At 42.2% G+C, this 15,048-nt stretch overlaps 1 protein-coding gene across 1 annotated transcript; it reads right to left on the bottom strand.

Moving 5' to 3' along the window:
- Positions 1-4,842: 4,842 nt before the first annotated feature.
- On the bottom strand, positions 4,843-14,630 carry NUP43 (nucleoporin 43). Its single transcript, XM_074144530.1, has 8 exons — positions 14,497-14,630; positions 13,976-14,098; positions 13,654-13,731; positions 12,560-12,737; positions 9,363-9,498; positions 8,264-8,415; positions 7,239-7,361; positions 4,843-5,931 (listed from the first exon to the last, which is right to left on the bottom strand). Exons 1-8 carry the CDS (start codon positions 14,614-14,616, stop codon positions 5,717-5,719), a joined length of 1,125 nt encoding a protein of 374 aa, XP_074000631.1. The 5' UTR covers positions 14,617-14,630; the 3' UTR covers positions 4,843-5,716.
- Between the last annotated feature and the right edge of the window lie 418 nt (positions 14,631-15,048).

Raw genomic sequence — 15,048 nt, 5'->3', positions numbered from 1 at the left:
AGAGAACTCAAATCTCTGCACTCGGGCTGGGCACTAGTTAGCACTGTAACTACTGTACCTGGTATGGTAAAGGATAGCAACTGAAGTCAAACACTGAAGAAATTACAGAGCATTTGCCCCTTTGCGGTATCATGAAATAAAACTTTTGCAGTCGCTACTGCTCCAAGGAGGAAGATCACTTACAAAGGTAACGCAAGATATAAAAATTCCTTATTTTAGCACTGTCTTTTCTTCACAGGCAACTAGAAGAATGTTAGAGCTCAACTCACCCTGTTCCTTTACTATAATGCAATGTGTAACAGTAGCAATACTGAAATGTTCTTATTTTCTTGCTTCTGTTTCACAAAGTGTTAAAAATTTGCATTCCTACTTTTCTGAAGGATTATTTTTGAGGATTCAGATGTCTGTAAGCATCTTTTGTCTCTTAGAAAGTAGTGTATAGGTAAGTGTTTCTCGTATTAGAGGTGAATTAAACAGGTGTCTAAGTTTTACGCAGTACACATAAAAGTCACTCTTTCTTCATCCAGGTTTCAGTTCTACAATATTTACACTGTCATAAACCAATTAATGATTCCACTATTGCAGAAGATTATGACAAAAAGTTAATAGGAAAAAGAATCCTCTAATACACATGCAAATTATTTGAATTAAATACACATGCTAACCATACATGAATAAAGCCTGAAAGCTTGAGGTAATACATAAATAAGAACTTCACTTTATCACATTCTCCTTGTGATTCTCACTTAATATAGTTTCTCTAATAGAACTATCTAACTCTTAGGTGCTATAACTGTACCTACAAGCTTTCTTTGCCTTGTGACAGGTTTGAAACCTTAAATAAATGTAAATTGGTAGTTATATTAAAACTTTTTTTCCTGCAGTCTGAGAGCATTCAATTCTTCAATGGTCACTGAATAAGGAAAAGATCATCAGACTTGTAGGTGAATTTTAATAATAAACAGAGAAGTTTGGCCCAAAGTATTAAGAAATCTAGATTCAGCAGAAAGGACGGCCCGAGAACAATTAAAACGTAATTTAATTTTGGCCACTTTCAAAATCTTTTTCAAAACATGCCATATTTAAGACCACATTGAAAATACTTTGTCAAAAACACTCTTTCCAAAGAAAATGGAGTAACTATATTTAGACCATTTTACTAGTTCTACTATGGATGTTCTTTTTCTTTCCAAGAGACCTGCTTCAAAAAACACATGCTGGATACCCAAGTTCGAGGATATATGCTAATAGCACTCCACCTCCAGAAAAGTGAAACCTCTAGCATAAACTCATCCCAAAACATGGGACAACAAGGCTAAATATCTTACAGTTTTAGTAATGTAGATTACTTGTTCAAATTCAGTCGAAATTAGGAGTAATGGCAGTTCTCCCCTACCTCAAGGGGTAACCTAGATAAAACCAAGTTAGTATTGACCTTGTGTCACACATACTAATGAGAAAAGGAGAAAATGTCCATACATGTTCCAAAGGCCTGGAATTCTGGAGAAAACAGTTGTTTTGCACCTATGCATTTTACCATAATTTAATCTGGTATTTCAATATTCACTTTATGGTTACACCACAGGTAGCTGAGATAAACAAAGGTAACACCCCCAAGAGAAATCAAGGTTAAATTAACAGGACACTTAAACCATAAATCAGGAGACCTAGAGTCTACCACCTGGTGGGGGTGAAAATCAGCTGGTGCTCCCATTTCTTTAGGTGCAAAACTGAGATAATTGTATTTCTTTCTAAAGTGCTTTGAGAGCTTTAAGACAAGGGATGCTGTTAAGTGTTTCATAGCTATTATTTTGCTGGCAACTGCAGCATCGCAGGATATGGACTAAGCAGTCTTGGAAAATAAAGCTGCACTTTCACATAAACGTGTAGCAGAAGCAGAGCTTTACCAGTGTAAACCAGCCAGTCCACTTATCTCCCACCACTTGCTAGCGCCAGCACAACTGTTTGCAAGGCCACACAGAGCAAATCAAGCTCCGGAACTTACCCAGATAAATAGTAACTTTTTTGGTGGTTTGTTTCTTTCCGCAGAAGCGATGTGTAACAGCAGTTGGATGTGTATGTGAAAACTACAGTCTTAATCGCTCAGAAACTCAGTTAAATTGGTCCTCCGGTTTAATGAAGTACGAGAAACCAAGCATCACTACAGTTCACCTTGCTTTATGTATGAACCTCAAAATTCAGGAGTCAACTCCTCTTACAGACATTTATATACATTTTAAATCAAGAAAGTTTTGACTGCTCAGTAAGAAACCTATCTCAATTTTGTACTTTGATACAGTTAGTGTATCCAAGGGAACTGACATCTATTCCCCCTTGCAGTTTTGTGTCATTAAATGTAAACGATAGATCTGTTTGTTAATGCAGCTCTTTCTGCTGATGAAGTTCTCCACTTCCCTAAAGGAGTTAAGAAATAGTTTTTCCTTTCTTTTCAAAATATGGGGATTTTAAAAAGGGGATATTTTTTAATGGGGATGAAGTATTTTCCTCTACAGGTCAAACTGTAAGGAAAAAATACTTGCCTTTCTAAGTATAGTTGTGAAAGATCTGACTTTAAAATAGGCATTTGAATGAAAACACAGAATGGTTGGATGCAACTGGCAATGACTTCCAAGTGTTTCTGGGGAAAAAAGACACAGCTTTGCAATAGATCTGTAATATTTCTTGTCTCTAAAAGTTCTGAACATACTTTTAAGTACCTATATTTCCCAATAAGCATTCAACGCCACATATTAATCTATTTCGGTTCCCTCTATCATGTACCTATTCTAATAAACTTATTTTATACATAATTGCAACACTTTATCGCTAGGAAAAAATATGAAATCAAGAATTACGTTTGATGGAGCTTTGTTCAAAGCAACAAAAGGAAGCTGTTCTTCAGATAACAGGTCACTGAGCCGTAAAGCAGTTTGTCAAAGAATATGTTTCCAATGCTAAAAGTTTCCATAAAATGAGGAGAAAAGCAGACCCTGAAATTAGTAAATAAACACAACTACACATGTTCGGGGAAGACGAAGCTGGAAATGACCAGAGGGTAGCTGCACACTGGGAACATTGTGCATTCGCTCCGCTTGTTTCCATTCTTACGCTCTGCGATCTCCTTTAGCAGGATACAGCTCTTCTTACGCACATATTCCCAGTTGTTCTCGGGAGCAGCAGTGGTTGTTTCCAAGAGATCTTTATGGCTACCAGCAGGACAGCCACCGAGGACCAAAGCGTAACCTGCCCTGGCACAGAGAGGTGCGAGGGAATTCCTACAGCACGGCGGGACCCGCCGCTTCACGGACCCCCCCCACCCCAGACCCGGCGGGTTTCAGCGCCGGGATGAGCGCTGGGTACGCGACAGCCACGATTATCCCGACTCCATCCCACCACACCGCGACACCTGCGCTCCTGTCGCCCGGCCAGCCCCAGGCCCTGACCCGAGCTCGGCCTTGTGCAAGCGCCGCCAGTCCCCCCAGCACCACCGGTCCCCCCCCGCGCCGGCCGGCGGGCCGATAGCAACCGAGCACCACCGCGGGGGCGGCGGGACCCTCGCCCGGCGCAAGGGCCCAACCGGCCGCGCCGGGGGAGCGGGTGGCGCGGGCTCCATCTCCCCTCCCCGAGGAGCCCGTTCCCCGGCGAGCGAGAAGCCGCCCTGGGAGGCGCCAACCGCCGGCGGGGGAACCGGAGCCGGCAACGTCTCCCGCGGCCGCGTCCCGCCCGCTCCCAGCGGGGCGAGAAGCGCCCAGAAGCCCCCAGTCGGCCGTACCGGAGAGGGCTCGTTATCGTCCCCGCGCCGCAGCCGCGCCTCGGCTTCTCGCCGTCCCCCCCCTCCGTCACCGCGGCACAGCAGACCTACCTGTGGCGAGAAGGCGGCGGCGGCAGCAGCGCCCCGGGCCCGGGCGCCCGGAGCTCGGTCCCGCCCGCGCGGCGACGACGACGACCGCCGCGGCCCTCCGCGATTGCCGGCAGCGGCTCCTCAGTCCCTCCGCCAGCGCCCGCCGCCGCCGCCAGGGGCCCCTCAGTTCGGCGCCGCCATTTTGTCGGTGTCTCCGCCGCGGAGGGCTTCCCGGATATGGGCAGCTCCCGGCCTGCCTTGCGCGCCCGGCGCTCCCCCCGCCACCCCGACCCGGATGGAGCTCGGGCGGCCGGGCCCTGCCCCTGCCCCGGGGTATGGGGGGAGCTCGGGTGGAGCAGGCCCCGGCGACGGCGGCGGGCTGCTGGCCTGAGCGGGGAACCACAAAAACCAGGCGCCCCTGCCTTTCCTTTCTGTGGCATATTCGATGGATAAATACCGATACATTTCTAATGGGGAAAGGAGTTTTGCCGAGCCTCCGTGGTCCCCGGACTTGTTATTGACCAAGGTGTGTAAGTGGCCAGGAAAAAAGAGGAAAAAAAAAAAATCAGTTATCACTCAGAGATGCATCTTGACCATGTCTTTTCTGGCAGAGCATTGCATTTCAAACGATTTTGGAAGCAAAATTTAAGATGCTCGTACATTGCAGTTGGAAAGGAGGAGAGCCCTGTCCCATCCCGTCACCATCCGCCTCCTCCAGCCATACACACAAGAAGTTCAGGCCAAGTACAATGTTCTTACCACAACACATTAAGAAGGCTTTTTGCCAACATGGAAGTAAATTACACTCTAAAGTGGGTTTGATATAAAATATCATGTAAAAACCTTATAACTTAAATCTGCTGCTGCCCAAATCCAGAGGTTTCCCTCCATCCTTCAGATTGCATTCCCAGGATCAGTCCAAGTAACTTCAAGTTACTTGCCTTCCTGCAAAGATGAGTACATCTGTTCAAACTAATTTAGTAAGTCAGACCAGTATTCTTGTGCAAAACTTTTTATTAAAAAGAGAAAGGGTCCTCTGCAACAAAAGGTAGATACAACACTAATCATGAAATTTAACTTTTCAAAGATTGAAACAGACCAGATGTGAAATTTTGATTGTGACAAAGACTATGTCTCAAGGTTAGAAAGTTATTCTCACACCTGAAAACACAGCCAACGCATCTGTCAATTATGACATCTTAACTATAAAAAACACTTTTCTGTTGAGCGTTAACAAGTCTTAACATGCAGTGTTGATGATGATGATGTCAGTAATCCAAAATAATGTTACTAAAATGCTAAGATTCCTAGAGAACCTTTCACATTTCACAGCTTTAGCAGTTTTCCTTTCCAAGTCTCATGAATTAACATAAAAAGTTATGTCCCCCTAAATATATAAAAAATTTGGCTTAAAAAAAAAAACCCTCTCTCTTAGGTGACATAAAAAGCATTTCAAAGAACCCCACAGTTTGGTCTTGGAATTAATACTTGAAAAATACCTTTGGGGATGAGAAAATGAAAATCAGGGGTTTACTTTCTCTTCCCTTTGCATGCGTGTATTATGGACATCAGTTTTATCTTGCCTTAGTGACTACCTTCCTGCTTACCAAAACCAAACCAGTACTGAGGAAGAAGCAAGAGCAAGCTTACATGTAAGTTTGTTCAGTTACCCATCCCGGAGCATCAATAATGACATCAACAACAAGTGACAGCTGTCAGAATCTGCGGCACCTTACATTTCTTCTGCAGTACCAGCACCAAGCTGTAGGCTTCTCCCCCGCACACCGATAACAGACTAAGAGTCATTAAGGATGAATCTGACATTTCCTTGTAGTTCAAGGCGTTCAGTACTTCAAAGGGATACCGGAGTGGTTTTCATGCAAAAAGTTGTCTGTTCACGTAAATAGCCTCTGCGTCAGTACCATATACTAGGCATGGTCCTAAAACATCTAAACTATTCACAGACAAAGTCTGATTTGGAATTAAGTTGGTGATTTCCATGCGGTCTTTGGTAGGATCATTGCTTAGCCAGGCACTTACTACAGACTGGTTAACGGTATTGTGGGGAAAATAGGTAGTACTTCTTCCTCCTGAAAGAAGGAGAGGGGAAAGAGGGAAGAGAGGGAATTAAGTTCCTATTTAGTTTATATATTCTCAGATTTTGGAGAAACATGGTAGGTATGGGACAGGCATAATGGGAATATCATTTTACATTTAAGTCAGTTTTCAGACTAGTTAACAGATGTTGTCATCTCTTTGGTAAATGAAGGAAAAAAATAGCTTTAAAAAAAAAAAAACAAACACACAAGTACTTGAAATGATTACAAGAAACCTGCTACCAGCTCTGTCCTCAGTTAAGACAAACAGGTCAGTACAGCTGTGAACTTATCTTGCTGAACAAACAGCCTAACTATCTACAAGTTTTTCTAGGCAGAGACTAAAGCAAGGACAGAAGAACGAAAGTCTGTTCATACAGTGTCTTGCTATATTTGGGGCATCAGCTTTGCTTTAGTAACACTTATTCCCTACCATCCCTTCTCCCTACTTACTCTGCAGTAAGGGATATACCTGGATTTTTGAATTATTTTTTTCCATGTAACATTTTACATTCAAACTGAAGTCTCAGTTTGAGAACCATCATTCAGCATAAAATTAACAAGTGACTGAAAAGGTCCCAAAGGTTTTATGTACCGGAAAACATGCAGAGTGGAACTTGAATTGGTTGTCCTGTTGTTTCCTTACATAGAACTGAGCTTTGAATGGCAGCTTTGAGGCCAAAGGCAGCAGATGGCATCTGAAAGTTCCCCCACTGTTTACAGTCTGAAGTGACAAGCAATTAAACAGTCTTTGTGACTAGAATGTGAAAATGACTGTTTATATTAAGTCAGTATCCTATCTTTAATTAAAATTCTGCTATGATATAAAGGGATCTAATTTCATTCATTGAAAGTTCCAATTATGACCTTGAATAGTAAATTCATAATTCCACTATCTTACTAAGGTATAAATTATTTTGGTACTATAACATTTTGTATATCTCCCTTAGAGACTCAAATAGTAATGTGTCATTTAGGCTGCCTCCATGTCTTTTCTATATACAGGTGATTTCTAAGTGAACACGATCTATCTTTGAAATACTGGATGTGCCCTTTCACACTCTGGACAGAGTACATCAAATTAAAAAACCCACAAAACAGACCACAAGAAACTCACACAACTGTTAACCTCATAAGTAGTTTTCCTGAAATGCCTATCAGGGCTTTCTTCCTAAGCAAAGAAACCAGCTTTTAATTATTCTGTATTAGGATTGTGTTATTAATTGGGTCATGTGAGAACATCAACCTTAATTATGTTGCCAACTGACAAATTCAGTGCAGGCTATTTCAAACATCCTTACCTTGATGAAGAAAAGACGGTTTTTCAGACACATCTGTGGAAGTATCCCAATGCCAAAGAGATCCATCTTCAGAACACGTAAATAAGTGATCGGGGTTGGAGGGATGGAAATGAACTTCCCACACTGGAAGTATCAAACCAAAACCAGATAAAAACACTTCAGAACAAGTATCAAGTACTTTGCTCAGAGCACTTTGGCAGTATGATGTGGATGCGCACTTACAAGAACCCAGGCCCCAACCAAAACCTTCCGTTCTTAAGCATGTGTGGGTAGGAGACCCAAAACCCCACCCTTAGTTATTTACTGTAGTTTTCCCTCCCCTGGGAGAGAAAAGAGAGACTATTTTGTTGCATTTTCAATACTGTGAAAATTGTTAAAGGTTAAAATCTTATCAGAATTCAGGCATTCCTTCCCAGCACACACATTATTATTTTGTGTCTAAATACCACAACTGTGAAAAAGATGTTTAAGTCAGTAAAACTTAACATCTCAAAAAATATTTTTACTCCTTAAATATAATTGTGGCATCAAGTCAAGAAATTTTCAGCACAAAACGAATTGCCATCTTGTTCATACAAAGTTACCAGGAAAGTGAGCTGTTTCAGCATTGTGGAGGCACCAAATGGATCTGTATTATCTTCATTTTCCCCCTCTTTCCTCATGTTTTCAAGTTTGTTAGTAACTGCATTCTGACTTTACTATACCTGCACACCACAGCATCAATTTCTATGACTATATTCCTACCCTTCTAGACGAAGTCTGATTAAAAGCATCTAATGACTCATTAAAGAACTGCTTACTAAGTCTAGCTTTAGTTTAGACAGAGTTGGCTTTTATTTAAGAATAGTCTTATATACAGAGAAGGAACAAACTGAAGCCAACTGAATGAAAACACATTAAGTACCAACTACGCGATTGTTTTCTATTATAGTTACAACACCTAATTTATTTTATTTTTTCCTCTCTCTTTTTTTTGCTTCTCTAAAAGGCTACCTTATCCTCCCCCCTCCATTCCAGATACTTACTTTCTGCTTCATGAGCGTTCAGCAGGGACACTGGTACGGTGCCTTGCCTGATGTCCCATATACTCAGCATCCCATCCTGGCCCCCCGTGGCCACGATGTACTGCTGGTTGGGGTGCCTGTCCACACAGTGCAGTGGAACTCGGCCACCTGTCCTGCAAGGGAGAAATGAAAAAAAAAAAAAAAAAACCAACTGAAACATTAATTCTTTATTCAGCCTGGTCACTACAGGCTGAAGCCACATGACATCTACTGGAAGTGAGAGGTATGGCAGCAACATACTGCCATACATGCTCTGGGCAATCCTGCTTTGGCAGGGGAGTTGGACTAGATGATCTTTATGGTCCCTTCCAACTCTAAAAATTCAGTGAAATTCAGTGAAATATGAAGCTGCAGTTGGATGAGCATCAGGTTCTGTGCTGTATGGTATACGGGCACCTACACTGTATCTGACAGCTTTACAGGAGTGAGAAAACAATAACACTCTAAATATACGTATAATAATAATAAAGTTACCCTGAAATTCATGTTATAATTACAGTTTCAACATTTACTAAGAATTACAAAAGGGAGACCAGACACTACGAAAAACAGGTACCTCAAACACAAACTATTAACAGCAATGGGAATTATTCCACAGACAACAACAGGACCCAAATCTAGCTCAGTTTGTTCTCTCACAATACCTTCTAAGGCACAAAATTACCATTCAAATGCCACAAAAATGATATTAGGCCTGTTGAGATAAACAGATGTGAAGTATATTTAATTAGGGAAAGTGAAAGAGATCTGGGTTGAAGGTTAGTCTTTTTTTTTATTATTTAAAAAAAAAGCAAGTGTACAGGTGCGATACTGTCCTTCAAGAGTTAAATCACAGAACAGAGCACTTAAATACATTTAACACTTGGCCACAACAGTAATTCAGCCATTAAGCAGAGTCTGCTTTCAGTTATTTAAATACCATAGAAGTTAAAAGCCTTCTAAAAAAATAATCAATCATTTATCATCCCATTGTCAAGAAGGTATCAGGAAAGACTTAAATCAGATCATACCAAGTAGCACATGCTTCTCAGTAAATATGCAAAAAAGAAAAAGGTCTTACAACGAAAATATTTGAGACGGCTCATTTTTCTGCTGTCTGAAGTCCCATATTTTTAACTGTCCAATTGAATTTACTGTCAAGATCTCGGTTGTGCGAAGGAAAGTCACTGCATGGAGCGTACTGCTGTCTGCATTGTCTGCAAGAGAGAGATGAGGAAAGCATTCATGTAAGCCTATAGAAATGCTAGTCTCTGTTTAATTACAACAAAACAAACTTTTTAGAAAATAGAACACAGCTGCTTAAACATGGTTACAACCTCTGCATTTTCAGAGGCAGAGACAGAACAGCGTCACGTGAAATTTTAAGTGCTGCAAGGGTACCCTGTGAAAAAGGAGCCCTTGCTTCCTATATCAAACATTACTGAGACAAATCTGTAAGATGCTATATTTAATTAATTCCGCTGCTTACAGAACCACCTATTGATCTATAAGATTTCTTTCTATAGTTCCTAAGAGGAGGAATCAATTTAGTCAGGTCCGTGGTTTATGAGTGTTCTTTATAGGCACTGCCCCTATTGACGCGAGGCAAGCTATGGAGCTTCACATAATGCAGTTCTTTTCAACACAAGAAACTAACTCCAGCTGAGAACATTAAGCAGTGGTACACAGAAGCACTTAATTCACCAACTTTCCTTAGACCTTTTCCAAGAACTATCAATGTGACATCCATCCCTGCCCCTGAGGCCAAACCAGAATTATGCTTTGCTCGTTAATCTTAGTAACTAAATGGCAAAGCTCTTTTTTCAGGTCCTTTTCTCCGGTGCTTCTTTTGGTCAGAATAATTTACAGTGTCAAACATTTCACAGCATGGAGGAGAAACCTTTAAGGCTTCAGGAGAGAATATACTTATATTTTGATTCTGATACTATATATAAACTTTTCATCTTGATTATGACAGGGTAACATTGTTACATCTACTTTCACCTCAAGTGTTTTAATATTCTTTGTTTAAGTCCATACTGAAAACACAGGTGATTTTTTTTTTTTTCCCCTGCATAAGATGCAAACCTTTTCTGTTATTGAGGCAGACAAGTTACACTGATGCCTGGTTACAGAAATTTGAATGAGTTTTCTTATCTGCCTACTATTTAAATGAAAGCTGAGGGGAAGGAAAAAAACAAACCACAACCAAAACCTCTTGAAAAAAAAAAAAAGATTACTGAACGCTGAAGTTCTAAATGATTTAAAATTTTGTGACAGAATAACAGTAAGTGATTTAGCAATGATACATCTTTTGGCTCCAAAAGATTTTTACATCTTCTCTAACCTTGGAGATTTTTTTCCTACTACAACTGACTATAAAGATATACTTTGTATATTAGTCTTAAATATTTCATAAGGTACAAGAGTTCTATCTTCATGCTAAAACATGTTGAGGGTTCAGCTCACCGCCTGGAAAATGTCAAGGTGTCATTGAACTGGGAACCAGTACAAAGCATTGCTTACACTATAGAACTCCATCCTGAAGAACCTGAAAGCATCTTCCAAGATGTTCTCTCCCCTTCTCCAACTTTTACTGCAGAATAAGCTCTAGTCAATGAATTCGTGCTAGTCCCTCCCACATAACTCCAGGTAAGCTTCACTTACTAGGTCATAGGCATGATTGACTTATTTATGGACCATTCCTATTTTAACATTTCCCTTCCAAAATGAAATTTCTCAATTAATTCACATGTAATTTCTTAAATGTTTATGCACCAGCAGATCTCAGTGCAAAGTCTTACCACAGCGTAACACTGGCTGATGCTACCACTACAAAGCAAGCATTTTTACGTAGTGCTATCAAGGGAGCACTAAGAAAAATAACAACTTGCATCCTGCACATTATTACATCTGTGTGTAAGCATCTGAGCAATTGCCCAGAGAAAAATACAGATTTTTTTGGTGGACATCTGCTTCCTGTGAGTCAGCAAAACATTCTCTTTATCAAATTTATATACAAATATTAACACAGAGTATTCTGGTACAAGTAAAAATTTTACAATAAAATAATCCTTTTTAGCTAGTTAATGTTCTCACCCCTCAAAGGGGAAGTGGCTGTGCTTTGTGGGCATCTGCTAATAAAATCTGCCTCAGGCCCCGCTATCCCCCCCCCGCCTTTTTTTTTTTTTAAGGCATAGAAAGGTTTCCTACCTGAATTCTCAAGGAGCTTCTCATGCCCTGCTACTCCCTTTTATTATTTTTTTTGTTTAGGCATCGGAAGGTTTCCTACGTGAATTCTCAAGGAGCCTCAGTAAAGGACTGTATGCAATTAATAGGATTTATCTTGTGTGTGTATATACAGCCATGCACACATAAGCATCCCCTCTAGAAATCCCAGAGTACTTCCTTCCTTAATTGGCTTATCACTGTGCAAATTCCTTCATCTGTTAAGAGGCAAGACTTTGCTTGGGGAGAAACACAGGTGCTGTGTCAAACTGAAGTTTCCCGGAGAAAGTCACATTTCAATAATGCCACTATAAAACATCGTGTTACTGTCCTTTAAATTACTTCTGCTGTTATGTTTCATTTTCAACAGATGCTACAGACTTGTATTCTCTTTCCATGAGACTAGCATGACAGAAGAGCTGAGAATAACCAGGTTTTGACATCTTTCACAAACATCTTACTCTATCACATGATCTATTAGTCTAGGAAATGTGGAGCTTTTTCACTAAGGGAGAAATGATCATTATAAGCCACGATACCTGGCAGAAGAACAGGGTACAAACAGTGGCTTCTGGTTCTTGGTGTTCCTTTAGACACAGAGAATGATGTGTTTCTGAACATGGACACCATGAGGGTTAATCTTAATACAAATAGTGAATTGAAATGACCGTTTCACTGACCTCCAGTTATGAAGAACCTGGGACACAATACTTCTTGAAATCTAACCATATTTCTTGTACACTGTCATAGCATTTAACAGCTCTAGATGAAACAGAAGCCTACAGAGAACATTAGGCTTGAAACTTCTCCATCAGTTAAAAGACTAACTTGCAAATACCTGAATGAATATAGAAATATACCTGAAACACAATTCATGTATTTTAAGCGTGGAGAAATATAGGAATAATCCAGAGCGAACACATTCAACTTGGAATATTTAATTCAATTCTCAACTGACTTCCTACCTTTTTTTTTTGGTTATCATTTGAGAAGCTATAAACCAAACAAACTACTCCAAACTAAAATAACTTGAACAGTTAATTGGCATACCTATAGTTCTTACTGCATCCTTTTGGTCAACTCTGAAGAGATTAATTCTACCATCTTCTCCCACGGTGACAATTTCTGGTTTGTTGCAGATGACTCCGGTACATGCTGCTCCACCGCAAGATGTGTCTTGATCCACATGGTAATGGGCTTTCTCCCACCGATGGTTGGCAGATAAAGTCTAAATAGCAACAAGACATGAAATTCTGCTGTTAAATAATGATCCTGATAGACCAAAGCTTCCAGAGTACTCACAAAACCAGGAACAAGCTCCAGGAAAGTCACACTACCTCACAGGAACAAGAATCTCCTATACAAATAAGAATCAGAGATCTAAATTTTCCTCAACTCTTGAGCATGTAACCCTTCAATGAAACACTGATTATTTCTTCTCTGAACCAGTTTTTTCAAATGAGCAAAAAACAGAAAGAACACACTTTATTTACGAACTGTGAAATGTCTTTCACTAGTGTTATCCATTCAGTTTTTCCCCAGGACAAGGGAAAAGAGCTGAGACCCTTATGAAGTACATGGTCAGATTGAGATTTTGATTGCCAAGAATTCAGTTTATTTCAGGTACCGTATCAAACTACTATCAGATTTTAGCCTTTACTGTGTTGTTGTGAATATATAAAGAAGTCATTACCATTTATTTTCAGCGATTTATAATTAAAGCAAAAGACTTGAGAGTTTGCATATCTTCCCTCACACGACACTTGTGAGAAGAAATTCAACACAAGTCATTTAGTTCAAAAATGCAAAAACTCTATTAAGGCAGGCACAAGTCCATAAATATCTGGTGCCTCAAAACAATCTAAACTCTTGAAGTATGTTTTCAGTGAATGGACTATTTGGCTACAGATATATACTAGCAGATACCCCAGTCTATCAGGCTCTGGAATCTAATTTATGTCATATGTGTGCAAAATGCTTTTTTCTTTCCTTGTATATATAAAGCCAATACCTTTTCTAACAGACTTAAAAAAAAGTCATTTTGGTATGCAGATGTTTCTTGCTCTGGCAGTTTTGAGAAATCTTATGCTAAGATCAAAGTGACCTGTGTTACACAGAATAGCAGCTTAAAGCAAGCTACTTACCTGGTTATTTTGATGATGACGGAATACAGTTACAGTTCCTGTTGATGAAGCCACCAGAATTCTCTCTTGATCCAAAAACTAAAGAGAGATAATAAGCATGCTATTAGTTGATGTCAGTACCATTCTGATTTTAGAGTAATCTAAATTATTGGTAACTATAGTAAAAACAAAACAAGCAAAAACCCAACAAACCCACAAACTGATACTGGTTTGTTTTGCCCTTCTTCTTCCCAAGTATTTCTTTTTGGCAATCTCAGCATTTTGACAGCTCACTATCACTTAATTTATCTTAATATGAATCTGTTCAGCACAGATATTTTACCTGCATGTCCATAACATCACCGTTGTGCCTGATGTCACACAGCAGCTGAGGCTCTCCTTGATATTCACCACTGAGGCCTGCATTTCCAAGGTCTCCAACAGACCAAACGGAGATCCTGTTATCCTGTATGGGAATGACACCACCAGCTTTACTCGAAAACGCTTTTCAAAGTATCTAACAAGCAGCCAGCACAGATGTCACGACCTTCTCGCTACAGCCGCGGAAAGCAACAGGCTGCAGGCTCCGCACCGCTCCGGAGGAAGCCGCCGCCGGACGGAGAAGGGGGGGGGGGGGGATGCGGGATAACCCTGCCCAGCAGCGGGCCGGCCCCCCACCTTCCACCGAGACGCGAGCAAAGCACAGTGAAGCGACGGCCGGGACGGGCAGCTCTCACGGCGGCCTCCGGCCCCGCTCTCCCAGGCCGAACTGAGGGGGCCGAGGGGGCGGAGGGCGGCGCCGCCGCCTGTCCCACACCCCAACGGGAAAGACGCGCCGCGCCTCCGAGCCGGCCCGCCCGCTACCTCGTTGTCCCAGGAGCCGGTGGCGAAGACGTCGGGGGTGTGGAGCGCGGCGGCGGGCAGCGGCCGCCAGCGGGTCTTGCTGATCTTCTGCGAGACGAACTTGGCGCACACCTCCTCCATGGCCGCCCCCGCCGCGCGCCGGCTCCCGCCCGCCCCGCGCCGCGCCTGCTGATTGGCTGCGGAGCGACGGCGAGCGCGGAGGGACAAGGTTGGGGCGCGGAGGTGAGCGGAGGCGCGGGCGGGGCGGGAGGGGACGGTACCGGGCATGGCGGGGAGCGGGGAGGCGTCCTGCCCGGCACCGCCCTATGTGGCAGCCGCGCGGCACCAGCTGCCGGCGTTTACCGGCAGTCCCGAGCGTTCGGTCACCGGTAAGGCCGCAGGGGGCCGCGGCGGGGGGTGCCCGGCCCGGCCCGGCGGGCTCGGGCCTCGCCATCACGGAGATCAAAGCGCTACACCGGCGCGCATCGCCCGGGCGTTATTAGCGGAATCGGGTGCGGGAGAGGAAGAAATAAAGAAGTGGGTTTGCCGGTGTCCTTACCGGTCCGCTCAGCC

The sequence above is a fragment of the Numenius arquata genome, chromosome 2 (genome assembly GCF_964106895.1).
Source record: "Numenius arquata chromosome 2, bNumArq3.hap1.1, whole genome shotgun sequence".
Lineage (NCBI taxonomy): Eukaryota > Metazoa > Chordata > Aves > Charadriiformes > Scolopacidae > Numenius > Numenius arquata.
The sequence above is the reverse complement of the archived record's forward strand: the minus strand, read 5'-3'. Positions and strand labels throughout refer to the sequence as shown.